Here is a 26,779-nt window from a genome sequence, read left to right on the forward strand (position 1 = left end):
ACCTCTACGCCACACTGTTGGCAGTGGAAGAGAAATCAAGTGGTTAAAGCTAATAATCCCATTTCAGAGAGCAGGTGGAGGGATAGCATGTATGTAGGAAAGTCCTTGCATTAAAAATTCCTTTTAACTGGAAAGCTAGCATAGGAAGACATGAAGCTCTTTCCCTTACACACTAGCTTTCTTGTGGGTTGTTTTCCACTCCTCTTTTGCTCGGGGATTATTTTTTTAAGGGGATCAGCCGCCACTTGCAGTCTGAAGTAGGGCAGTCTTTTCTACCACATTACCACTTCATTCCACTAAGATCAAACAAATAAATTGTGCAGTCCTGTCAATTATTGGGGGTGTTGGAGGGGCAAGCCAGAGTAATTCCATATCACCCGCAGGTCTGAAGCATCTGCTTTCAGCTACAAGGAACACTGGAAGCTCCCAGAAGTTTTGTCTGTGTTGTTTCAATCACTCCTTAGCTGCTATAATAGCTCGATCTCTAAATGAGGCATCTCTGAAGTCTTCATAATCTTTGCATAATCATAATTAAACCAGATGTATTCTGGAAAGGAATACTTTCAGCAGGGCTTTGCCGCAAGGGCTGGGAGCATTTGACAATTACATGCAAGCACAGAAAACTCACAGGATGTGGTCTGGGATGGAGGATTCAGCTTCCTGAGAATGGCAGCTTTCATTAAACAACAGCAACAAGCGCCTAGTCCTTAAGATATATAAAAGCCCACTGAAATCTCATAAGTCACGTGGGTGGCTGAATAAGATTTGCAATGTTCCAGGAACAGGAATTCAGGGCTCTGCATGTCTCTGCCCACACCCGCTCATGATGAGCACAGACGGAATGCATTTTGCAAAATAAGGAAAAGTCTTGCTTGATTTGCATGGTTTATAGAGGATGCTAAATTCAGCTGTCTTTGACAAATAATTCTGAAGGGTGGTTTTTTTTTGCTTTTTTAAAAAAATGCATGCACAGTTAACTCATGAGCGCAGGGCAGAGCTGAAATGGGAGATTAATGTAAAATCACAATCCATTAAACTACAATCTGAAGCTGTGTTAACTGGAACAAGAAGATGTCCTTCTTTGCTGGTATATAATCAAGAATTATTAGGGTTGTCACTCAGAGAAAGGAACTTTTTGTGGATGAATTGTATGACTTTTAATCAGCGAATCAATCAACTTCATTGCAGGGGGCTGGACTACATGACCCCTGGGATCCTTTCCAACCCTAAAGTTCTATGATCTGAATGAATTAGCATTTTAACAACATAATCCTGGTAGGCAAATCTTCCTTCTCCTTCCTTCCTTCCTTCCTTCCTTCCTTCCTTCCTTCCTTCCTTCCTTCCTTCCTTCCTTCCTTCCTTCTTTCCTTCCTTCCTCACATGTGCTGCTGTAGGCATAATCTCACAGGAGGCTTTTGCTCCCACGTAAGAGAGAAGAAAGAACTCCCCTTCTAAGAAAGGGCTCACAAGCCATGGACTTGTCATTATGTACAGTAAAAACCATTTACATTAATCTTTTCTTTTTTAAAAAATGCCTTTTAAAACCAACCACAAAGACTTAAAAACAAATCAGCTAAATATTACAGCTCTAATTATGATGGAAGCCCCCTGCAGCCTCTGATGTATCATTATCCAAGTTATTTATATGGGCACCATCAAGGCGCATAGAACTTTATGAAGGGTACGAGGACAGGCCTCTGACCCAAGGTGCTTACAATCTAAAGACTCAACCCCAAACTGCAAATTGTCCTCCTGTTGCTCAGATTCCACCGATTCATTGGAGAGACGTCAGTGGATGGCCTACAAAGCATTGCAGCTCAGATCCTGAGGCCTTCTGGTGGGGGATTTCTTCTGATGGGAAACTTCTGCTCGGGAACTGGCAGCCTCCAAAGGGTCTCCCACCAAGCTGGGCAGTGAGAGGAGCGTTCAGCTACACGGCACGTGAAGTAGAGGTTGCGGCAGCCCCTTTATGGCAGGAAGCACTCCAAAGGGTTGTTGGAATCTAGCAGGACGTTGCAGTTCAGGGGCCACGGGAGACCCAGAAGGCTGAGGGATTGCTGGCAGCTCTGCTCGGCTGCCAGGCACACGGAGCGGCACGGCTGCAGGATGCCCCCATCCGGGGTGCACTTGGGTACAAAGAGGCTGCACAGGAGCAAGCGCAGAGATGGGTAGCAAGAGAAGTCCTTCAGCATCTGAAAAAAGAACGAGCAAGGGGCAGCAGGGAAAGGCAGTTGTCAGGTGTTGGATTAGCCCTTCTCTCACTACTCCTGGAAAAAAGTGAATGGTTTACTGCAGGCTTCCTCAGCCTTGGCCCTCCAGATGTTTTGAGACTACAATTCCCATCATCCCTGACCACTGGTCCTGCTAGCTAGGGATCATGGGAGTTGTAGGCCAGAAACATCTGGAGGGTCGAGGTTGAGGAAGCCTGGTTTACTGTACCTAATACTGCGTTTGATGGCCCATCCCTGGAAGTATCCCATGCAGAGATGGTGGTCTCTTGCCCTAGCTCAGTGGTTCCCAAAGGGGGCGCTAATGCCCACTGTGGGGCAGTGGAGCTGTAAGTGAGCATCAGACTTTGAGAAGCTGGTAACATAGAGTTATGGAATTTGAAGCGGTCCCAAGTATCATCTCGTCCAACTTCCTGCAATGCAGGAATCTCAATATCACAGGATCAAGTGGAATACTGTGTCAAGTTCTGGGCACCACTATTTAAGAAGGATGTTGGCAAGCTGGAACATGTGCAGAGGAGGGCAATCAAGATGATCAAGGGTCTGGAAACTAAGCCTTTATGGGGAACGCTTGAAGGAGCTGTGTATGTTTAGCCTGGAAAAGAAGAGACTGAGAGGAGATATGATAGCCACCTTTAAATATCTTAAGGGCTGTCACGTGGAGGAGGGAGCAATGGCTTCATGTTTCAAGAAAGGAGATTCCGACTAAACATTCAGTAAAACTTTCTGACAGTAAGAGCTGTTCAGCAGTGGAACAACTCCCACGAGATGTGGTGGACTTTCTTGGAGGTTTTTAGACAGAGGTTGGAGGAAGAGGAGGAGGAGTTTGGACTTGATATCTCACCTTTCACTCCCCTTAAGGAGTCTCAAAGCGGCTAACAATCTCCTTTCCCTTCCTTCCCCACAACAAACACTCTGTGAGGTGAGTGGGGCTGAGAGACGTCAGAGAAGTGTGACTAGCCCAAGGTCACCCAGCAGCTACATGTGGAGGAGCAGAGACGCGAACCCGGTTCCCCAGATTACGAGTCTATCGCTCTTAACCACTACACCACACTGGCTGGCCATCTGTAATGGATGCTTTAGCTGAGATTCCTGCATTGCAGGGGGTTGGACTAGACGACTTTTTCCAACTCTAAGATTCTATGATTCTAAGTGCATCAGTTTTGCTGAATCAAGAAAACTGAATAGTTGTAATTGGGTTTTGAATAAATGTGTAATTAATTGCTACTGCTTCGAATTTTTACTGTGTTATCTTCCTTAGCGGATTGTGCAAACTGCTGTTCTGAACAATGTGTTATAGGGCAGGAGGCACTGAGAATGAGTTTATAGGGTGGGGAAAGTCTGGGAACTACTTGCCCTAGCTGAAAAGCGTCTGCAAAGAAAAACGCCAATGACGGGTGAAAGCAGGAGGGACAAATCTGAAGATCTGTGGGACCCCTTGTCACGTGACCTGTCAGAGAGCTGCAATACAACCGCTGCTTCTCCAAAAATTATTTCAGTTAGGTTTATTACTGAGACACCTCTTTGGCTAAGCACTCCTGATGGTCGTTGTTAAGTGGATGCATTTAGTGCATTTGCGAATTTTCTCTTTTAACACATAGAAAATGGCTGTGCACTGTGTGGATTATGGTTAAGTCAAACTTCTTTTCTATAATTGTTGTATGATGTTGTGATGTCATTGATTTATAAATAATTTTTTAAAGAATGATCCAAGGGCAGAAAGGGAGTTATTTTCCTGGTTCTGGCTCCAGCTGGCCTAGAACCAAGGACAGGCAGTGGCCAACAGGCTTGGTGGGGGGCATTTTTCAGGGCTCCACATGCCTAGGAACCAATCTATCAATTTTTCTAAAGTGGTGGGAGGGGTGTTGTCCTGCTGGGCCAGATCTTTCTCTCCTGCTCCCCACTCCATGGCAAGGTGCTTTCTGTTGATGTTCCCTGCCTTCCTCCCAAGCCAAGGGTCCAGTGCCCCCCCCATCGCTCTCCCTCACCCCTTTCCCCCTTCCTCCTCCAGGCTCACCATATAGTCTTCGAGATGCTCTTCTGCTTCTTGCTGATCCATAATGGTCAGCCAGATGTTGGGGAAAGAGGTGGTATTGTAACTGAGACCCAAACACATCTCCACCTCAATCGGCTCACAGGACGGCTCTGTAGGTAGAAGGAAAATGTGCAGGTATATGCGTGTTTGTGTGGCAATGTTTCAGATTCAGCTCAGGTACATATTAGACAAAATTGCATACAAAAACAGGTATATTGGGATAAATGTGCAAGGAAATGCTAACAATTTAATGTAAGGGTGTTTGTTTTAAAATTGCAAACTAATGCAGAAATCTAAAGTGCTGAACTTTAGGTTAGGGGAAATGAGAAACTTTGGGGCACCACAATGGGCAAATTTGCCCATCCTTATTTATGACTCAGTCTGACATGAGAGGGCAGCCCTTTTACAACAACTGGTGCAGGACCTCAACTTTGGGAATCTTGTTTCACGAGGAAAGAATTGCTGCTCACCAAAAGATGCATAGGTGAGGCTGGTGCAGTTGAATTCGTCGCTCCCATCCGGGCAGTTGTGCCAGCCATCGCACACCAACGCCTGAGACAGGCACTCGCCATTTCTGCAGGAGAAATCCAGGGGGCTGCACGTTTCTGGAGAGGGGTTGAGAAAGGCGAGAGAGAGGACAGCAGAAGTATTAGGCAGATAACACCCTGCTAAATGGCAGCGTCAGCCTTAAGGGATGGGGAACTTCTAAAGCAGAATGCGACTGCTTTAACACAAACTTATTTTAATTAACCTCTGCAAGGCTCATTCTTTCCCCCCTTAATCTACATGTCAGCACAGATAGCATCATTATATAGTTTTGTCACGAAGTGGCCACTAAATCTGGGTAGGGGAGCCTGGAATTCCCAGTTGCTTTTCTTCTTTCAGGGAAACTTGAAAATTCTTCCAAAGAGTAAAGGAAATCATTTGGCCCAAGAGAAGCACTTGGATGGTACTCTGTCCTGGAACGCCTCATCATTTGATGAGGTAGCAAGGAACTTTTGGGGGGGGGATTAGATTTTGTTTGTCTCTTAATGAGAAACTACCTGATTTGCACTTCCTGAAGCAATGCACAAAATGAAACACAGCTATCCTGTGAAATTCACCCTTCTCCGAATCTTGCGATGCAGCTCTCCAACCAAAAATGTGTCCAAAAATGAATATATTAAAGGAAAGTGTTCATAAAAGACACGCCTTTATGAAGACATTTAATTGCATTAGGAAAAATTGCTTGCAAAAATGTGCACGTTAGTCAAAACCGCATTTATTGGGGGAAATTCGCACTAAAATACTGATAAATTTCCACGAGCTTTTTGTTCTTTTAGTGCAAATTGCTGTGGAAATGTGGTGACCTTTGCATAAGATTATAAGAACGAGAAAGTGAAATTGACAGATTCATCCATGCCTAGTGTGTGCAGTTCTACAGTTTAGCAGTTCATAAGTTTGGCCTGGAGTCAGATGTGAGTTTTCCTCTAATCACATGAGAACGAAAGCTTTGAGGTCAGTGGCATTCCCGCTTAGAGATTTCTCTCTCCCCCCCCGGACGGAATTTTCCTGCTGTAAGGCTAAGTAGTAATTATGGAAAACAACAAACACACACAGAAAAACCCGAACTGCCAAAATGTATGTAATCCCAGGAGGACTAGAGCTTGAGAACAAACAAATGTAGTCCTTCCCAAGAGGTGACCCCCCCGCCCCCGCCCCCAGATCCAGCACCATCAGTGCCACCTCGAGGCTTTTATGAATGAGGCCCCTCCTCAAAGCTCCATGGATGATGTGGCAGAAAGCAGGAGTTTTTCTGCTATTGGGGAAGTAGCTGTTATGAGTGGCAGCTGGCCCCCTTCATAACCCTCTGCCCGAATCTTCCTTCTTTCATCCACACCCCCCACCTTGTTTTCATTTTAAGAAAAGGCATGCTTTTGGTCCTTTTCGTTAGCAGAGGCAGAAGAGAAAATGTGTGGATAGCAGTGCAGTGCGGACTGGTCCCATTAGGGCAAATGGGAGACGACCCTATCGGCCTCAATCTGACCTCAGCTAGCCCCTACCCTATGCTGGTGAGCCAGCGTGGTTAGTGGTTCAGAGCGGTGGACTCGTAATCTGGTGAACCGGGTTCGATTCCTCGCTCCTCCACATGCAGCTGCTGGGTGACCTTGGGCTAGTCTCACTTCTCTGAAGTCTCTCAGCCCCACTCACCTCACAGAGTGTTTGTTGTGGGGGAGGAAGGGAAAGGAGATTGTTAGCCGCTTTGAGACTCCTTAGGGTAGTGATAAAGCGGGATATCAAATCCAAACTCTTCTTCTTCTTCTACCTGCCTGCCTTCTTACTTACAAGCAGTCCTGTCAACCTCCTCCTTAGTCTCAGTGCTGCCCTTGTAGAACTCAGCAGAGAGGAGGATACAGACAAGACTAGAATGAGCTGGATCTGCTCTGTCTCTTATCCGTCATTGGCTCTGGCGCCACCAACTGTTGGCCTCCTTTATTGCTGCCCTACCAGTCACAGTGGGGACCAGCCACTGTGACTTCTAACACTTTCTGTTAACAGAGACAGAAGGGAAGGTATGTGGCCAGCAGTCATTCGGGGGAGCAGGGATGACGTCCCACCCCCACTTATTCAACAGCAAGGAAAACATTTCCCGACCCTCCTCTTGCCAAATCAATTGGATTTTCTGAGAGAAAAAGCCCACCCAATATGCTGTTAAGGAGAGGAAGAGTGGGAGGTTATGCCAGCATTCACAGCTAAGGGTCAAGCTACCATTCTTAATTCGAAAGATACCAAAGTCCCTTTACTGCAAACAACCATAATGTTACAGAAGAGTGTGCAAGCTTCTGAGTGCACCAGAATGCTTCACCAGGCTGGATATCAAGGCTGGGACTGGTGGTGAGGTAGGGGGGGGGGGGGAAACATGGCTTAGTTTTAAAACCACAATGTCTTTATAGTTCAACCTCCCCCCAAATTTAAGGAAGTTTGGCTGGAATCCCAGAGCTCTGGAAAGGTGTCTTCTCTTTGTAATGGGAGGTAACAATTTTAAAAGGAGAGGGTGCCTCTGAGGATGGGCAGAGTGCTGCCCCTTTCTGAGGCCCATGCGGGGAGGGGGGAAGCTCCAGGAGATAATGTGTAAGCAGGGGCTAGTGGTAAACAAATGTTGAAGAGAGAGCTGGCTGGCCCATTCTACCTCAGCTGGCGGTAGACAAAGGTGCCAGGAGCCACCATCACCTACTTTCCGTGGCGTTGTGGGCATGGTAAGTGGCAAAGAACCCGTTGTCAGCTATTCCTTCATCCGCCACAAAGAGGACTGTCATGACGTGCTGTGAGGAGGTCAGGACAGGGGGCAAGTTAGAGCTGCAGAACCTGCAAAAAGAGGAAGGGGAAACTGACTTTTAACAAAGCACCCAATTCTAAATACAGGGACACACACACACAAACACACCTGCTGTTGTTTGGGGCTGGTTATCTGGAGGCAAAGCAAGCACTGACTGAGCAGACAGACTATGGATGCCCAGCCAGAGAGAGAAGTCTGGCTTTGCATGAAGTGATGAATCACTCCAACTAAGGACCGGATCAGAGGCTTTACAACTGGGGTCTGTAGTAAAATGTTGCTGCGTGAAATGCTCCTGCTCAGGGTTCCAAATATAACACGTTCTAGAGTACTCTATTCCATTCCCCTTCCACCTGGTTTTCCATTCCTGTCCATACTCAGCATTCTGTTCCCACTGAGCATGCTCAGTATTCTTGAGTGTGTTTTATTTTGGAGGGGTTCTCCTTTAATTTCCTCTCACCCCTTTAAATACATCACACCCTGCAAGTGCCCTGGAAAAACTAGGACATCCTAGGTTTCCCCATGAGAGCTTGGTGGCCATTTTGGGTGCTGTGATATCACACAATTTCACACAGAGATATTGGCCCGAAAAAATGCTTTTATTGGGGTTATGATCTCAATGTGGCATCTTTTGGCCTCCGTGATCTCGCACGGATCACATGACTTGGTGTGGAAGCACAGATGGGAAGATGTGCATCCCAGTTTGAGGACTCAAGATGCTGGAGGGATATATATGGCAATTCTGTGCACCTTGGGGTTTCCCCCCGAAAGACCTGATCACCCGCTCTTGAGAGCAGATGGTGCCATTGGGACTACAAAAGGATCAACACTCAGAAAATGAGTTTGCTATTTGCATATAGGATAGAGAAAGGAAGACCTGATTGGTCCCTTTGTGTCACCTGAGAGCTGCCACACTGTGCTAGTGGTTTCTGGCTTGCAGCATAGACCTAGGCCAGAGGCTCCCTCTTCTGGTGAAAACCTTCCATTGAAATGTGTATACATTATTCACAGTGGACAGGGAATGGCATTGTGGGGAAAGCAGAGAGGAAAAAAAGCATTTCTCCCTCAGTCAAAATATTAGAACCTGTGGAAATCTGATGAAGTCAAAGGTTGGAAGACTCAGGACAGGCAGAAGGAAGGACTTCGTCACATGGTGCAGGGCTAAATCACAGAATTCACGGTGACAAGATGTAGTGATGGCCATCAATCTGGATGGCTTTAAAAGAGGACTTCTCATCTGGTTGACCATGGAAATAGGACACTGGATTGGACTGGCCCCCTTTGGCCCGATTCTGCAGTCAGGCTCTCCATATATTTTCATGAAACTTCTGGGAATTGTTGGGTTCTGACCATGGTAACAGTTTGAATTCGCTAGTGTTACTGGGGGGTGGGTGGGATGAAAGACCACCATACCTGCCCATGACGCTGGTTGCTCCCATCCCAGCGCTGTCGTACACCTCCACAAAGTCATAGTTGCACTCCTCCTGGGACTCGAGGCTGAAGTTGTGGAAATGCAAGTCCACCACGTGGCCCACGGGCACTGAGATATGCCAGAGGCAGAGCTGGAAGAGAAAGGAAGGTCTGGGAAGTCTACTGTACATGATAGGGGAGCTCCTAGCGTGGCTCAGCATGGCAGTATAAGAGCTGGACTATGGAGGGTTTCTTTCTACTCAGATCTCAGGTTCCTAGGAAGCCATCTTATTCTGAGTCGGAGCACTGGACCATTTAGCTCAGTATTGTCTGCTCTGGCTGGCAGCAGCTCTCCTGGGACATCTCCTGTGTTCTCAGAGACATGCAGGAAACTGCCTTATCCTGAGCTCAGTGTTGTCTGCAATGATTGGAAGCTACTCTCCAGGGTTTCAGGCAGGGAGTTCTCTCCCAGACCTTCCTGGGGATGCTGGGGAGACCACCAATGGCTGGGGCTCATCGATTCTGGTGGGGAAGGTGGCAGAGTCTGTGAGAGGCACAGACAACTATTCTCTAGTTCTGCCTCCATCCTCCCTGCTGCTGACTTTCAAAACTGAAGCCAATCATCAGTGAGAAAGATGGGGAGCTCATCCCATCAGCTTTGCTGTAAGACCAGCTGTATCAGGCACCTCCTGCTGCTAAACTGTGCCAGCAGGTCATTACAGAGCAACCAGAATCAGTGCTTGAGTTTTAGTTTTTCTTGTTCCTTCCCTGTCCCTTTCTCTTTTGTGTCATGTTTTGTTTTGTTTTAAGATTGTAAGCTTGCAGGCAGGGACTGTCTTGCTTTAATAGGCTGTATGTAAGCCACTCTAGGTGTGCCTTTGGCTAAAGAATGGGGCACAAATGCTCTAAATAAAATAAAACAAAAAATAAACAAACAGTGAGACTAAATAGGAGGAAGCTGATAGTCCGTGCTGTTCACTGGGCTGGAAGTAAGTAAGAAGAGAGGAATATGGGGGTTCATAAGGAGCAGGCTGAGGTTGTTAGGACAATGCCCCATTTGCCCCAATGGACAAACCTCCATTGCTGGGGGCTGAACCTACCGGGGAACTTCTACATGCAAGGCTGAAGCTCTGCTAATGAGCTACAGTCCTTTCCCCCAAGCACAAATTTAGGTTCTGGAACTTTGCTACATTTTGAACTTGTGTGCAAATGTCTTCCAGCCCAAGGGCTGGGTCGAGATTCTTTTACATGTGACTCTTCCCCTCTCAGCAGTGCAATAAGCCTCTAACAATACAGAGGTGGAGAATCTTTTTCAGCATTCCCATGCAAACATTCTTCCAGGAGCTACATTCTGGCACTAGGGTGGGCCAAAGCCACATTTACACATCCATCCCCCCACATGCCCACATTTATTATTAGAGGATTGCAGGGTCTGAACTACCACACGCTCTCTACTGAAAATTTCTCAAAAGTCCCACAGTTGCAGCGGCTTTCCAAGAACTGACACTGGACTGCTTCAGATTCTGCCACTTATTAGGGCATTGAATTGCTGCAAGGTAAAAGCATCACTGCCCAGCTCTGTTGGGTGCATGCAAGGTAGTGTGGGGCAAGATGCGTCCCCCTGCTCTGGTCCACAATACATCTCAAGTCGCCACTCACCTGCAGGTGTGGGTATGGCTGTGGGTAATTTGGGGAGAATAATTGCCCTTCCATGCTGGTGAGGGTCCCTCCACAACCTGTAAGGAAAAACACATATTGCGGTGATGGATGGGCTTGCATTATTGGCACCAGAGAGAAGGATATCCAAGTGATTTTTCCCTCTGCACTCTCTCTCTCTCTCCTTCTCTCCCCCCTCCTTTTCTCTTTTCCTATTGTACTTTCCTTCTTCTCACAATGAGAGGCAAATTCTTTGCAACTCCCATCGCTATTTCAGATGAAAAACAGGATAGCGGTCCTACACTCTTAATAGCTGTGCAGCGATACTGCTGAACTAATAATAATAATAATAATAATAATAATAATAATAATAATAATAATTTATTTATACCCCGCCCATCTGGCTGAGTCTCCCCAGTCACTCTGGGTGGCTCCCAATCAAATGTTAAAAACAATACAGTATTAAATATTAAAAACTTCCCTAAACAGGGCTGTCTTCAGATGTCTTTTAAAGATAGGATAGCTGCTTATTTCCTTCACATCTGAAGGGAGGGTGTTCCACAGGGTGGGCGCCACTACCGAGAAGGCCCTCTGTCTGGTTCCCTGTAACCTCACTTCTTGCAATGAGGGAACCGCCAGAAGGCCCTCGGCGCTGGATCTCAGTGTCCGGGCTGAATGATGGGGGTGGAGACGCTCCTTCAGGTATACAGGACCGGTGCCGTTTAGGGCTTTAAAGGTCAGCACCAACACTTTGAATTGTGCTCGGAAATGTACTGGGAGCCAATGCAGATCTCTCAGGACCGGTGTTATGTGGTCCCGGCGGCCACTCCCAGTCACCAGTCTAGCTGCCGCATTCTGGATTAATTGCAGTTTCTGGGTCACCTTCAAAGGTAGTCCTACATAGAGCGCATTGCAGTAGTCCAAGCGGGAGATAACCCCTCATTTCCAGCATGTCCACTCCGATTCCAGTAACAGATTTGGGAACCTGGCCAAACCACTTCACATAGAAGCCCCCTCCCCAGATCTATTCTGAAACAGACAGTGCTAAGCCCCCCCCCCCCGTGTCTGAACTACTCTTTTAGAGTAGTATCATATCACTTTAAACTGCTGTCATGCCTTCCCCAAGAGAATCCCAAGAACTGTAGTATGGTAAGAGCGCTGAGAGTTAAGCAACCCCCTATTTCCCTCGCAGAGCTACCATTTCCAAAGTGGTTTAACAGTCAATCGCTCTTCTGAAGGAACGCTGGAAATGGTAGCTCTGAGAGGGTTAGAATTAGTTGGAATGCCCTTTCAGTAATGGAAGCAGTGGGGTAGATAGAGCGCCCCCTCTTGTACTTCCGCTGCCTGAGGTGGCTGCTTCACTTTGTGTCCTGGGTGGGCCGGCTCTGGTTGGAGATTAGCCCTGGGGACAATCTCATGCATTTACCTAAGAGGTGCAAATTAGGTCAGCTCCAGTAAAAACGTGGACCAGAATAAAGAGAAATTCTGGATGTTCTTAACTGCTCCACCCATAGAAAGGGAAGTTCACAATAAGGTTTGGAGCTCATTTCTCCAGTATTGGCATTCGCCTCCCCTTTGCAATGCCTTCCCACCAATAATTCTTCTGCCACTGCCCCACAGCAACATTTGGGGTCAGCTGCGCTGGCTGTTGCAGACTGTACCTTTGTGCTTTGTGCTACAGTTGGCTTCATCTCTCTTGTCATGGCAGTCGTGATAACCATCACACACGTAGGCCGAGTGGAGGCAGAGCCCCTGGTCACAGAGAAACTCATCCCAGGAACAGTTCTCTGGAACAGACAAAGACGCCTGGAGGACAAGAAGCTAAGGATTCCAACTGGCTTGAAACTTGTTTTGGAACTGGTCGAAAGCGCCATGGCTTCTCCCATCTCCTTGAAATGAATGAGCCTAACTTAGGTTAGGTTCATCACACTGAAACGAACAAAGCTAATTTAGTCTTCTCCATTAGCTTCAATGGGTCTAGGTAAAGGTAATGGGAACCCTGACCATTAGGTCCAGTTGTGGCCGACTCTGGGGTTGCGGCGCTCATCTCGCTTTATTGGCCAAGGGAGCCGGCGTACAGCTTCCGGGTCATGTGGCCAGCATGACTAAGCCGCTTCTGGCGAACCAGAGCAGTGCACGGAAATGCCGTTTACCTTCCCGCTGGAGCAGTACCTATTTATCTACTTGCACTTTGACGTGCTTTCGAACTGCTAGGTTGGCAGGAGCAGGGACCGAGCAACGGGAGCTCACCCCATCGTGGGGTTCGAACCGCCGACCTTCTGACCGGCAAGTCAATGGGTCTAGCAACCAAGTAATAATACATTCCCCAAATCACCAGCACTACCCACTACGTGGAATAAAACGTTTGGAAGGATCTCTTTCAACCCCCTAAGAGAAATGCTCTCTGCCCATGCCCTCTCCACACCACCTGGATTCACTTACTTTCACTGGGCAGAATGGCCCGATACCAGGCAGTGAAGCCCGAGGGAGCAATGTTGTCATCTGAGACAAAGATGACCTGAAGCTGGCTGGAGTTGGTGTTGATCGTTGCCGGTGCCACGGAGCCACAGTACCTGCAAAAGCCACCTGTTTAAAAAGGGAGCCAAGGGAAAAATAGCTAGCTCTTTCCCATGGCCCCCTGGGAGGGAAAAGGGGTGGGAATGGTCAGAGGATATATCCTGCCCTTCCTCCCAAAGGACAGAGTAGCAAAACAGTGCACTTTAAAAAAAAGTCAATTCGAAATAAACCATAGGATGATTGCACTTTACCTGGTACTCCCATCCCACAATGAGGAAGCGTCCTGCTCCTTGAATATCTCCAGCCGGTCGTACAGGCAGGAGGCAGAACTCTCAATGTCTAGCTCCTCCACCTTCAGCTGGATCGCCATCCCTGCCGTCACCCGGATGTGCCACTTGCACAAGATGTTTGGGGGGTAGGGGGCTGGGTAGTTGGGGGAGCTGAAGGTGCCCTTGGGGCCAAGCAGGATCCCTCCACATACTGCACGTGGGGAAAACAACAACAACAACAACGATGACGCTGTTAAGTTGTGGGTGAACATATCAGACGACACAGCGATTCTTCAAGCAGCTCTTGTTTATTCACAGACCCAGAACAGAACTGAACTGAAGGGTTCAGCCAGCCTGCTTATATAGAGCTCCACTACAATGCAACAGTAACAACTTTCTGTAACTATCCAATCACTGAATGTCACTTTCAATTCCTTATTTGTATATGTGGACCCGAGTGAAAATTATCTACAGTATCCCCCTGCTGGCCCAGGGTGAGAACTTCAGTATGTAACAGACATGTCGAGTGGATTTACAGTAGGAATGAGTAATCCTTTGAAGGCTGAGGGCCACATTCCCTTCTGGGCAACTTTCCAGGGGCCACCTGTCAGGGGTGGGTAACAGAGTCTCAACTCTGTGGCTGTTCATTGTACCAAATGGAAAGCAGGTACCCCCCCCCCCACAATGGGTAGGGCTCATGCTTCTAAAGGCAGGCGGGAAAACAACTCTGGCATCAGCTGTCTACTCACGAGGTGCTGGCATGGTGGTAACAGGTGACTCTCCTCCCAGGGACAGCGTCCCTGTGGGCTGGGGGCTTGGTGAGGTCCTGGTGATGGGAGCTGAGGTAGCGGTGATGGTGTGGGCATGAGAAGCCCCGAGCGAGGGTTTGACGGGATGGTGGGACTTCAGCTCTGCTGCCATAGAAAGAGAATTTACAAGGGATGAGAGTGGCTGAGGTTTCCCTCTCCACCCTCAAGCAGCTTTATTCAGAACCAGACCTTTGGCCCATCTTCTGTGGACCAAATAAACATTCAAAGCACATCCAACATGCATTTGAAGCACATTGCTTCCCCTACAAAGAACCCAGGGAACTGTAGCTTGTTAAAGATGTTGAGAACTGCAGCTCTGTAAAGGGGGAAACTACACTTCACTGGGGGGTGGGGAGCAGTGTGAGTCATTATATCCCTGTCCAATCACTGAAGACTTCAGGACAGCCACCATGGCCCTGCCTGTGCTATAAATTTAAAATGGTATTATACCACTTGGAACAACCACGGCGTCCCCTAGATAATCCTGGGAATTGCGGTTTGTTATGGGTGCTGAGAATTGGAAGAGACCCACAATATGGCTCAGACACACAGCTTATATCCAATGTTGTGGGCCTACTTTTGTGAACCTCCTTTCTAGCTGAGCTCAGACAGACCCCCTCTCCCTGTTGAATCTACAGTGCCTACTGAAGACTTCCTTAAAAACCCCAGAAGGCATTTTAATTGAATTTCATATTTGTGTTTTTTTTAATTTTAAAATTTTATTGGAAATTTTACTTACAACATAACATAACCCCGCCACCCCCCCAATACAGAAATCCTCCCTCATTAAACGTGAACATAACATACAATAAGCATAACACACAACAATACAAACAACCAAATAAAAGACTTCCTTCATCATGTATCTGGCTATTTAAGTTATATTTAGAAAAATCTTAATAATTATTCATAAAGGAAACAGGAAATAAGAAGTAAATAAGGAGGCCAGATACTGAATTTCATAGTTTTAGCTGATTTTCATCTTGCACTGAGTCCTTGTACACGACTTAGAAACTGCCGCAACTAAACAGGATGTGAATTGCCAAGACAAATGTGAATTGCCAAGACAAATGCAAAACATCTGCAGGGCACCATGTTGACTACCCCTGCTTCTATTAGATCTTCCAGCTCTGCCTTAAAAGGTGTGTGTGTTGGGGGGGGGGAGCTGGTTGGTTAGGGCGGAAAGAAGTACTTTCTGGGGAAAGCAGGAGGGGCCCACCCCCTCTGGAGGAATTCCGGACAGGTCTTGGTGCCTGGAACTTACGGGATGCGATGATGATGCCCACCAATAAGGCCAGGAGGAGGAGAAGCACCGTGCTGAGAATGGCCACGCAGAGCCAGGAGAACTTGCAGTCTGGCTTGAACTTCCTGCTTGCCATGTCCCGGACCTGTTGGGCTGCAGGCACAGAAGCAGAGAGTCACAGTCATGGCACAGAAACCTCCCAGCATCCTCCCCTGTACCACCACCACCACCACCACACTACCCTGAAACAGGAACATAGGAAGTGGCCTCAGACAAGTGAAGCTATTTGGCCATCTAGCTTATTTATTTATTACTTATTCATTCATTGCATTGCTATGCACCCAAGGCAGTTTGCAGTTTTTAAAGTGGTCAGATGCTAAATGGTAGTGGTGGGTGAGGAGCAGGCAACAGTTCTGACTGGAGCAGTCCCTGATGTTATCTATGACTGCATCCTGCACACGCTGCTTCTGTAGCTTTGTGCTGCCATCTGCCTTACTGCAGGGCAGATTTGAGGCGAAATCATACGCAAAATGAGTCTGCCCCTGCCCCTTGATGGGGGCAGAAACTGCCTTTCATGCCTTGTTTTGCTGCCGTTTCTACGGGGATATACGCTCGGTATTTATTACCCCTGCTATGCAAAAATCTCCAAATGAATCCAAACTTCAATGTCTAAAATCCCTGGTAGAGGACAAGGATCCTGAGATCACGTTAAGGGGAGCCAAATTCTGTGCAACTGCCATAAAACGTAGGGGACAAGCTGTGCTATCATAATGATTAAGGCCTCAAATGATAATTTTAGTGACTAAGTTTTAATTTATATATTTTTAACTGTTGCTATATCTGTATTGTCCCTGTTATACCTAATTGAAAATTCAAATGTATCCCTATCATGTTTTATGATTCCTTGATATGGTATGTGGGCTGGAAGTGGTCTGTGACCGAAATTATAAATTCATTCTTCTGTAGCTTAGCAGCAATGCTTGCTACTCTCAGTCAGCAGTTTCTCTATCATCGACTGTCCCCTGGGAATCTCCCCAGACACACCCCTTGTCCTCAGACCACATCCTTCATTGTCCCTGCCTTGCACCCTCCTTAAGTGCTTCTGCCTGGCTGGAATGTGTCCTTGAACTCTGATGGTGATTCTTGCTTGCTTTGATGTTGGAGGATGTAAAGGTAAAGGTAAAAGGAACCCTGACCATTAGGTCCAGTCTTGACCGAATCTGGGGTTGTGTGCTCATCTCGCTCTATAGGCCGAGGGAGCCAGCGTTTGTCCGCAGACAGCTTCCGGGTCATGTGGCCAGCATGACTAAGCCGCTTCTGGTGTACCAGAACAGCACACGGAAATGCCGTTTACCTTCCCACTGGAGCGGTCCCTATTTATCTACTTGCACTTTGATGTGCTTTCGAACTGCTAGGTTGGCAGGAGCAGGGACCGAGCAATGGGAGCTCACCCCGTCATGGGGATTCGAACTGCCGACCTTCTGATCAGCAAGTCCTAGGCTCTGTGGTTTAACCCACAGCGCCACCCGCGTCCCGCGGAGGATGTAGAGGAGTGCTAATCTACAGCACAAAGGTAAAATTCACACCTGAGCCTCTAGCCCTTCCAGCTATTAGCATGTAGCCCCTGAAAGTTTGCCCAGAAGGGAATGTGCTCCCCCCCCAGCTGAAAAAAATAATCCTCTATTCCTAGCCTCCCCAATCACCTTTGCCCTGAAAGGATTCCCCCACTGGACCACTTGGCTCTGTTTCACTCATGCTAACACCCTCAAACACAGATCTGCCTAGTGGGGCCTTGCCAATGTCTTCACCCGCTCCCTCCCTCCTTCCCCAGTTGGTGATACCAAAGCCGTTGGCGGAGAGTTTGGTGCTGTTTCTGTTCTCAACGTCCGGCTGACTCTGGGCTGGTGCCTCGCCGTCCTCCTCAAACACGGGGTTGGAGAATTCTGTTAGCAAGAACCGCGGCAAAGGTGGAGCCAGGGAGCTGGCATTTTCCTGGGGGAAACCAAGCACCAGTGAGATGTACATATATATTGCTGCAAGCCACACCCCAACCTGCAAGCGGAGGAAGAGAAAAGGATAGCGTCCTTCCTTCTTGTCTTCTTCTAAGATCCCAGTAATGATCAGCTGCCCCCATCTAATATGATTTGCATTTTTTTTAAAAAAACAAACAAATGAACAAACACCTGCACAGTTAAGAGCAAAGACAAATTTATTAACATCATCTCCAACTTGGGTCTCAATTGCTTTTCTTCCACCTGCATTCACCTAAGACACCTCTAGTAGTAAGTGGTGGAGCAAAGAAGAATAAGATGATTTTGTGAAGCCTAGATTACACAGCGCCTTATTTAGGAACATAGAAATATGCCTTTAATACCGAGTCAGACCACTGGCCTACTGAATCCTGTGAGTGGCAGTGCCTCTCTGGTGCTTCCACAAGATTAATTTATACTTTTATGATCAACATTAGGAAGTGGAGACCGCAATGACCATTTGCCACATGGGATTTGTTGACGATTAAGCCTCACTGAATAAGTTTGATAAAGTTGTAATAGTGTATATGAATGTAGATGGGGAATACTTAACATATTAGATTTCCATCGGTTGGGTATCATTGCGATTAGGTCTCTTTAAGAATATTTAATTCTAACTGCCTGCACCTGCCCCATTGCAGGGATTGCTCCTATATAACTTAGTTTCAATGATCATTGATACGGAGCGTCTCTGACTGGCAACTTCTGCCTTCCTGTGGACTATTTCAGCTGAAAACACCTACTGAAAAATCTCCTGGAAACTTTGTCGCTGAAGAAGCCCAATGTGCGAAACAAGGGTGTATCCTGAGAAGTGGTCTATCACCAGCTGCCTTATTGCCAGTAAGTAGTTCTGTTTGTTACACTCTCAAGACATAGGACTATGTAGAAGGCAAGTTCGTTTGTTACACTTTTAAGACATAGGATGATGCAGAAGGAAGATATCAGTATGAAATGGCATTGCCAACAGGAACTGTACATTGTAATTGTTGGTCTTGACAATCTTTGGACTTGACTATCCTTGGACTTTATGACAATAAAAACATTGTTGTTGTTTAGTCGTTTAGTCCTCTGTTGTCCCCTTCTCTTTGTGCCCTCCATCTTTCCCAACATCAGGGTCTTTCCCAGGGAGTCTTCTCTTCTCGTGAGGTGGCCAAAGTACTGGAGCCTCAGCTTCACAATCTGTCCTTCCAGTGAGCACTCAGGGCTGATTTCCTTAAGAAGAGAGGTTTGATCTTCTTGCAGTCCATGGGACTCTCAAGAGTCTCCTCCAGCACCATAATTCAAAAGCATCAATTGTTCGGCTATCAGCCGGAAGGTTAATAGTAATATGATATGTATTGCCACCAGGAACTGTGCTTTACAATTTTTTGATATGACAATTATAGTTTTATTATATATGTTATGTTACTTTACAGCCAGTTATGTGTGTGTTGTGGTATTCTCTGGTGTTTCAGGCATGAGTTTTCTCCAGTCCTACCTGGAGGCATCGAGGATGGCACATGAGACCTTTTGCATGCTCTTCCACTAAGCTGCCGCAGGGGATTGGGGCCTCCTCATCTTCACTATGCCAGCTTCTTTAACATCGCATAGCCTAAGGGTGGGCTGATTTTAGTCTTTTATGATCCAGGTGCTTCAAGGCTGTGTTTGGGGTGGGGCTTAATACTGTAAACAGTTCATGCAGGTATCACAAACAGGATCTTGATGAAAGGTTTTTCATTTATCTGATCTCCTCCAGAGAAGGTAAATCTGGATTAAATGGGGGCAGTAATAGAGGCTGGCATTTTGATGCCAACTGTTTTTTGTGGGTACTGCAAAAATAAAAATAAAATAAAAATGGCATAGGTGGGGAGCACCTTTTCCATAATAAGCACCTACCTGTCTGGAAGGCCCTCTACACTGTTTTGACTCTAGAATCCAGCTATATGTCTGCATACTTAAAACACACAACCCTTTCCCAAGAATTTTTGGGAAAGCAGTTTTTAAGGCTATTGGGTGCATATGCCTGTCTTAATTTCTGTTCAATCAGTTCAGATCCTCTGCTGCAGCCCTCTGGTTGCATTATAAGTGACCCCTTATTGGTAATAAAAATATTTGTCCTTCAACCAATCAGTCTCTGTGGTGCTGGATTTCCATCCAAATCTTGTGAAGGTTATTTCTGGTGGTCCAGGATAGTTAGATTTGCATCAGCCCCTGCTTTTCTGGCTTTGGTCAAAATTATCTTAGCTATTTTGATGGCTGATTCAGTTTTCCCCTTGCTCTGGGGATAGGCAGGTGAAGATGTCAGATGATCAAATTCCCACTTCTTTTGGAATGCCCTGAAACGTCCCAAGACAAACTGTGGTCCATTCCCAAAAATCTTTGGACTCAACATCCATAGGTCTTGGCATCATCCAGATTGCTTCTACTTTTGCTGTGTCCTCTTTCTAACCCTCTGCTGTCAACAGGTGGCCAATAAAAGGCTCTTCCTTTAGTCCTAACCTGACTTTACCAGGGTTTGGTTTCATATTTCTTTTTCTGCCCCTCTCCAAAACACATGCTTAACTTTTTTGTCATGGTTTTTTGTCACCGCCTTTCCATTATCTCCTTCTCCCACAATTAGTATGTCATCAGCAATTACTTTCAGTCGACACAGAAATAGTTCAGGGGCGAAGTTGATGCCCATTGGCATTCACAGCCAACAATATATGCCAAAAGGAGTTGCCAAAATGGTCAAATAGCTTGACTCTGTGTCAAGCTCTACATGCCAGAATCCATTTTTTACATAAAACCTTGGCTCAGGATAGGTCACATACTGCAGCATCAATGGCTGGTAGCGGGTAATGGCTGTGATTTAGTGCTCTGTTCAGAGGTTTAGGATTGATACAAATGCACAGCTTTCTTGAGGGTTTCCAGATAATAACTAGGCTGCTGATCCAAGCTTTATGTACATCAAATTGGGGCTACTCCTCCGAGGTCACCATTTGGGTGGGTGCTATGCTTAAGGTGGGTGGGGAAGCCAGCGTCTACTGAGGCTGGGTCCTGGGTGCAGCTGGCTTTTACAGCCAGGGAGTGGAATAGAGGGAATAAGTTTTCCCTCTGGTCCACTCCACCATGCCACGCCCCTGGGCTCACCTACGATTGGCTGCAACCAGGGGCGAGCCCCAGCAGCCAACACAGCCGGTGGAGGAGGAAGTGATGTCCTCTCCTGGCCACGCTGAAGTCAGAAAAGACCACCAGACACTGACACGGCTGTGCTGGACTGCAGCCACTGCTCCTCTCCAGCTGTCATTAAGTGGTCCTTATGCTTGTCTTCCTCTCTCTCCAAGGCAAGATCCAGATCGAATTCAAACTGTTCTCTCCAGCGCCTCCATGCCTGGGCTAGATTAAATGCAGTGAAATTCAGTGGTGCTGGAGGTTTCAGGCTTCTCCCCATGATCTAAAAATCCTTGCTTTTTTCTGTTTATTTTCTTTGCTGCTTCAACTGGCTTCTATTTCTAAACCGCTGCCATCATGTTTCAGTTGGTGTTGATTATCGTTAAGGATCAGGCAGGAGTATTACAAAACAAAGAACTTTATTTAAATAAGCTTTCTTTAATTCCAAACTCGCTCTGAGCCTCCTGCTCAATGCTGAATCACTGTCTCACTGAGTTTCTTGCCCCGACTGCTGTTCTAATCCTCTTAATTAGTTCCACGTACATTGATAATGACAGCAGTAGAAGACCCTGGTTGGATCACACCAAAGCCCAGCTAGACCAAGGTCTTTGGTGAGAATTCTGGCATTAGGCAGCCATTGGCCACTGTCTGACTTCAGCTGATGTAGTAGACAGAATGTCAAACTCAGATCAGGGCAGACCTGGGTTCGAATTCTTACTCAGCTATGTATCGTACTGGCAGCATATCCTTGTTTATGTGTCCTTGGGGTTCAGGCCCACTGAGTTCAATGGGACTTACTCCCAGGAAATTTGCACTTGTACTTAGGCTTGCAATCTGGGTGACGTTGGGATGGTTATTCCTACTTCATAGGGTTGTTGTGCTGCTAAAACAGGGCAAAGGGAGAAAACAGACACCCTTCGAGGAAAGGTAGAGCAATTTTGTTTTTAAAAAATGTAACTAAGAGTAAAACAGCTGTAAATACTTAAACAAAAATGCGGCTCTGAGCATTTTTCCGTGTCTGATGCAAAACCAAAATATAGCTCAGAATTTCCCTCCCGAAGTTTGGAATCTCTGGTTACAAAGCAAGCCAGTCTGGCCTTGTGAATAGAATACAGTGGTACCTTGGGTTACAGACGCTTCAGGTTACAGACTCTGCTAACCCAGAAATAGTACCTCGGGTTAAGAACTTTGCTTCAGGATGAGAACAGAAATCGTGCTCCGGCAGCACGGCGGCAGCAGGAGGCCCCATTAGCTAAAGTGGTGCTTCAGGTTAAGAACAGTTCCAGGTTAAGAACGGACCTCCGGAACGAATTAAGTACTTAACCCGAGGCACCACTGTACAGTTGGAGTGTGTTGATGCTAAACTACACCTCCATCTCACTTTCTCTTCTTTGCTGGCAGATGTTCTTCAAACCGAGGGATTGTGGCTTTCATCAGGGAAGGAACGCACTGGATCCCTTCCTGCATGCTTTCACAATGTGATAATTGGGTTTATTTTGGGGAATCAGAATGAGAGCAAGCAAGCGCTTTTACATAAGCCTAGCCCATAAGGAATAATAATGTTGCTATATCAGCTATATCCACAGGCACAATCCCCTCCAACCAGTAACAGCACTTGTAAGTCAGATTTCTGAGTTGTTCAAAGAACTAAGCCTCCATGATCTCAGTGGTCCTTACAACCGCTTTGCAAGGAGGGTCAGTATTGGCACAATCATGTCACAGGTCGGGGGGGGGGGGGCTGAGGCTAGGAAACCATGAACTGAGGTATAAACTAGGCTCTTTCCAGTCCACTTTTAGGAGCTATGCTAGTCTGGCATATGCTAGTGTGTACACCAGCCTACTTGTGTGCATAATAGGAATGGGTGATTCTGTCAATTTAATCTTATCTTGGTTTCTCATTTATCCAATTTTAAATTCAGCTTTTCACATTTCCACATCAGTTGGCAATATATATTATATATATATATATACTGTATATATAGAAAAGTCCTTCTGAAAGTTAATCAGCATTTCAGTGCAAATTTCTTCTAATATATAAATTTTTGCATGCAATTTTGCTTCATATACACATTTATGCAGAACAATCTTAACACAATGCATTTTTGTATGTTAATTTCATAAATATATGCATTTCTATGCACACTTTACTCCAATATATGTCTTTTTGTATGCATTACTTGGCTGGAGAACTGCACTGCCAACCTAGCAGTTCGAAAGCACGTCAAAGTGCAAGTAGATAAATAGGTACCACTCCGGCGGGAAGGTAAACGGCGTTTCCGTGCGCTGCTCTGGTTTGCCAGAAGTGGCTTAGTCATGCTGGCCACATGACCCGGAAGCTGTATGCCGGCTCCCTCAGCCAATAAAGCGAGAAGAGTGCTGCAACCCCAGAGTCAGCCACAACTGGACCTAATGGTCAGAGGTCCCTTTACCTTTACCTACAAATTTCAAAGGATGACTGTGTTTCAGTTGTGCATTAGGCAGGTTTGTTTTAAATGCAAACTGAATCAAATTTATCCCTATCCCTAAGTATAATGCAATGAGTAATGTCCTCGCTCCAATAAATTGTTATGATCCCACTGAATTCCAAAAGACTTTAAACTCCCTTTAAATTGCCTACCCCACAACTCCTGAGAATGCATAATTAGGAAATTTATTTGTTAATTAGTTCACAATATTTATATACTACTTGATTGTAATCAATCCTCAAAGCAGTTTACAAAAAACACTAAAATTATCAGAGAAAAGAAGTCAAGAACAACTACTTAAAATATCCAAACAATAATTAAAATCAAGTTATGAGCTACAAACCAGATTAAAGCATGTGCCAACATTCTATGCATCTGGACAGGCTTGGTTAAACAAAAAATGGTTTTAGTAGGTTCTCAAAAGTGTACAGTGAAGGCACCTGCCTGATGTCAATAGGCAGGGAGTTCCAAAGTGTGGGTGCTGCCCCAATAGAAGACTGATTTCTTAACCAATGCAGAATGGGCATTACAAGGCACCTGTAACAGAACCAGTTATGCAGATCGAAGTGTTCAAGTAAACTGATCCCAAGCTGTTAAGGTGAGTCATAAGAGCATAGGAGTCCCTGTTAGACCAGACCAATGGTCTATCTAGTCCAAAATCCTGTTTTCTGGAGTGTCCAACCAGATATTTCTGGGAAGCCCAGTGTGGGAAGGCTGAGTGGGAAACCAGAGCCCGCTTCCTACTATTATTTCCCAGCAACTGGAGCACAGTCTTCCAAATATCTTTAACCTATTTCGTCTAATATTCCACAGACGTAAACAGGGATGTACTTGTTAACTTCCCAATTCACCTGCAGCTAGACCGTTTTGTACCCTGGACTTACTGGTCTCATGCCCCTCACCCTTTAGATCAGAGTTCCCCAAACTTGGGTCTCCAGCTGTTTTTGGACTACAATTCCCATCATCCCTGGCCACTGGTCCTGCTAGCTAGGGAGGATGGGAATTGTAATCCAAAAACAGCTGGAGAACCAGGTTTGGGAAACACTGCTTTAGATGGTCAGGTGTGTTACTTCAGTTGGGAAATAAACATTTAACATGTATCTTTTCCCACCACTTCCCACATTCATGTTTCACATCTGCAGGGTTAGCCAATGTGGTGCCCTCCAGATATTATTGGACCTCCATTTCCATCAGTACAGCCAGCAGAGCCATTGATCGGGGTAATGGGAGATGTCATGCAACAATATCTGCAGCCATAGTGTTAGTTATCCTTGTGTTAGAGAAACATACACACACACCCTCCAACACTTGATTCATCTACATCTTGCACAGATTCAAAAACACAAAGGGGATTTGCTTTTGATCTAAAGATCTAGAAAATAAAAATAGAATTTTAGAGTTTGAAAGGATCCTGGAGGTCATCCGTTCCAACTCTCTAGTCCATGCAAGAGCCATGATCTACATTTTCAAAATGGACCTCACAAGCACCAGTGTGCAACACTGCACCTCTTGCACTACACAATGCCTTCGTGCTCATGTGTGTACTCTTTAGAGACCCAGGTAGTGGGGAGGAGGGGGAACTGAAAGCGGGAATCAAGGCAGCTTCAACAACTCATGCACTAGCAAAAGCATGTTCTTCATGAATGGCAAGAACAAGAGCACAGAAAAATATAGTGTTTTTTTTTTACTAGGCACAGAGACCAACTCTGTATACCTGAGGGAGCATCTCTACTCCCATCATTCAGCCTGGACACTGATATCCAGCTTCGAGGGCCTTCCGGCTGTTCCCATGTTGCGAAAAGTGAAGTTACAGGGAACCAGGTAGAGGGCCTTCTCGGTAGTGGCACCCACCCCGTGGAACGCCCTTGCATCAGATGTCGAGGAGATAAAAGAACTATACAACTTTTAGAAGACATCTGAAGGCAGGGAGGTTTTTTTTTAATGTTTGAGAGTTTTTGTGTTTTAATATATTGTTGCCCAGAGCAGCTGGGGCACCCTAGTCGGATGGGAGGCAATAAATTATATATATAAGGGTGATGTCCTTGGTAAATAAGAGCTATTGGTGTCACTGGCAGTTCCCATAACAGTGATGCTCTGACCTCCCTTTGTACATACCTGGCTCTGATCCAGCGCCTCTGGCTGGAAGATGACCTCTGTGTAGTCCTTCATGGTTGTGGGAGAAGGCGTGGGGAACGTGGACAGGATCCCTGCCCGTCCTAGGCTGCTGCATCCCCCGACCTCTTGCGGCATCCGGTTCGTGGCTGCACACCAGCTCCCCTTATTTTGGCCTTCTGATATTCACATTTGCAAGGAGAGGACAGTGGTGAGGTTTCCCTTCCAGGACCACAGTGGGGACTGTGCCGAAGGCTTGATTTTTCTAACACAGAGAGCCTGACAGGGCACTTGAACCAACGGCGCTTGTCGTAGCCTCCACCACCAGCAAATACCATTGGCTTCCTGGCAGGCAGGCTCATGGGACAAGAAGCCTGCCAGCTCCTGGGAAGTGAAAGAATTTACAAGCATTAAAGTCACCAACCTCCCCCCCCCGCCCCCCACTTCTTAATCCAACTCAGCTGAGGAGGACGAGGTCAGAGGCCCTGGCATGGACAACTTCAGTTTTAAAGGCACAGGATTGCCAAACTCTTTCTCTCTGTCCAAGGCAGCCTGGAACTGAACAGCGAGAGTCTGAAAGGGTCACTACCCAAAAGCAGGCTCTCTCGCTTTCCAAAACAGCAGCTGTGTTAAAAGTGGCAGCGGTTGTGCTCCGTTCCAGAAGCGGTTGCATCCCTGCTCCTGCAATGTACATTACGGGTGCAAGACACAAGCACAGTTATTGAAGCAGCTGTCTGCTGAGTGCCAGCAGAAAGGACTGAGCACTGGCTTCTTTCTCCTGCTGTTCAGAGGTCTCCACTTTTATTCCCTTGGTGTCCTGCCCTGCAGTGACCTCTGCAAAGTCCTTTCCAAACAGCAAAGCCAGAGAGCAACCACTCTGAGCATGCAGTGCTCATTCCCAGCACACTCCCCCCTGGAGATGTCTATCCTCTATCACAGAAGTAGACAGAAGATCAGGATCTGCTGGAAGATCTCTAGGTGACTTGTAGAAGATGGACTTCCAGTTCCTTAGCAGCAATGACAACTTGATTTTTGCCACCTAAATTTGCCTACCGGAAGCAAGGAAGATGAAGAGTGGACTTGCAGATATCTCTCGCGTCTCTCCCATACTCTCCCCAATAACGGCAACACTACAGCCGGCTTTTGTGGAGTCTCTAGGCCCATTGCTAAGTCGTGTACATTCCAGGACACTCTTAGCGCAAAATCTCTTTACCCTGTTACTAAAGCAGAGGAGAAAGGGGGCATTGTTTGAGCGCTGGGTTGCTGGGGAGGCAGGGAGGGACTTGGGCCTCTCGGCAGCCAGAGAAGTGTGTTTTTTGAGGGATTACTCGGAAGCCTTGTGGCACATTCCCCCCGCGGCCTTAGAGGCAGCCTTGGGGATCTTTCATAACATGGAAAGTGGCGCAGTGCGCCACTGAAAGAGATCAGCTGCGCTGCAGGAAAGAGAAGCAGCTCATGGTGGCTTGTGGAAGTGAGCCAGGCTACATTTAGCAAAGACAATACAATAGGGCGTCACCAATGTGGTGACCGTGGAGGCTGTGGCGCCCTCAAAGTCTTCCC

The 26,779-nt window shown here is 46.6% G+C and overlaps 1 protein-coding gene across 3 annotated transcripts; it reads right to left on the bottom strand.

Annotated features, from left to right (window-relative positions):
• Positions 1-958: 958 nt before the first annotated feature.
• On the bottom strand, positions 959-26,290 carry MFRP (membrane frizzled-related protein). 3 transcript variants are annotated; one of them, XM_081172563.1, is made up of 14 exons: positions 26,273-26,290; positions 25,223-25,603; positions 17,322-17,472; positions 15,502-15,633; positions 14,178-14,342; positions 13,411-13,639; positions 13,085-13,215; positions 12,304-12,429; positions 10,646-10,722; positions 8,990-9,138; positions 7,478-7,608; positions 4,734-4,868; positions 4,246-4,373; positions 960-2,192 (listed from the first exon to the last, which is right to left on the bottom strand). In XM_081172563.1, exons 2-14 carry the CDS (start codon positions 25,355-25,357, stop codon positions 1,968-1,970), a joined length of 1,914 nt encoding a protein of 637 aa, XP_081028689.1. In that variant the 5' UTR covers positions 25,358-25,603; positions 26,273-26,290; the 3' UTR covers positions 960-1,967. The 3 variants fall into 3 exon arrangements, with proteins under 3 accessions (XP_081028691.1, XP_081028689.1, XP_081028690.1); XM_081172564.1 differs by lacking the exon at positions 26,273-26,290 and having other exon boundaries at positions 961-2,192; positions 14,178-14,339; positions 25,223-25,797; XM_081172565.1 differs by lacking the exons at positions 17,322-17,472; positions 26,273-26,290 and having other exon boundaries at positions 959-2,192; positions 25,223-25,799.
• Between the last annotated feature and the right edge of the window lie 489 nt (positions 26,291-26,779).

The sequence above is a fragment of the Podarcis bocagei genome (genome assembly GCF_964188305.1).
Source record: "Podarcis bocagei genome assembly, chromosome: 15".
Lineage (NCBI taxonomy): Eukaryota > Metazoa > Chordata > Lepidosauria > Squamata > Lacertidae > Podarcis > Podarcis bocagei.

What these genes read in the sequence shown, in the direction of transcription:
- MFRP (XM_081172563.1), bottom strand. Translation starts at nt 25,357, where the DNA reads ATGCCGCAAGAGGTCGGGGGATGCAGCAGCCTAGGACGGGCAGGGATC. An exon ending in AGGCGCTGGATCAGAGCCAG is followed by an intron (nt 17,473 to 25,222) that starts GTATGTACAAAG and finishes GGTTTCCCCCAG; the next exon opens with GAAAATGCCAGCTCCCTGGC. An exon ending in ACTCTCCGCCAACGGCTTTG is followed by an intron (nt 15,634 to 17,321) that starts GTATCACCAACT and finishes CTGTGCCTGCAG; the next exon opens with CCCAACAGGTCCGGGACATG.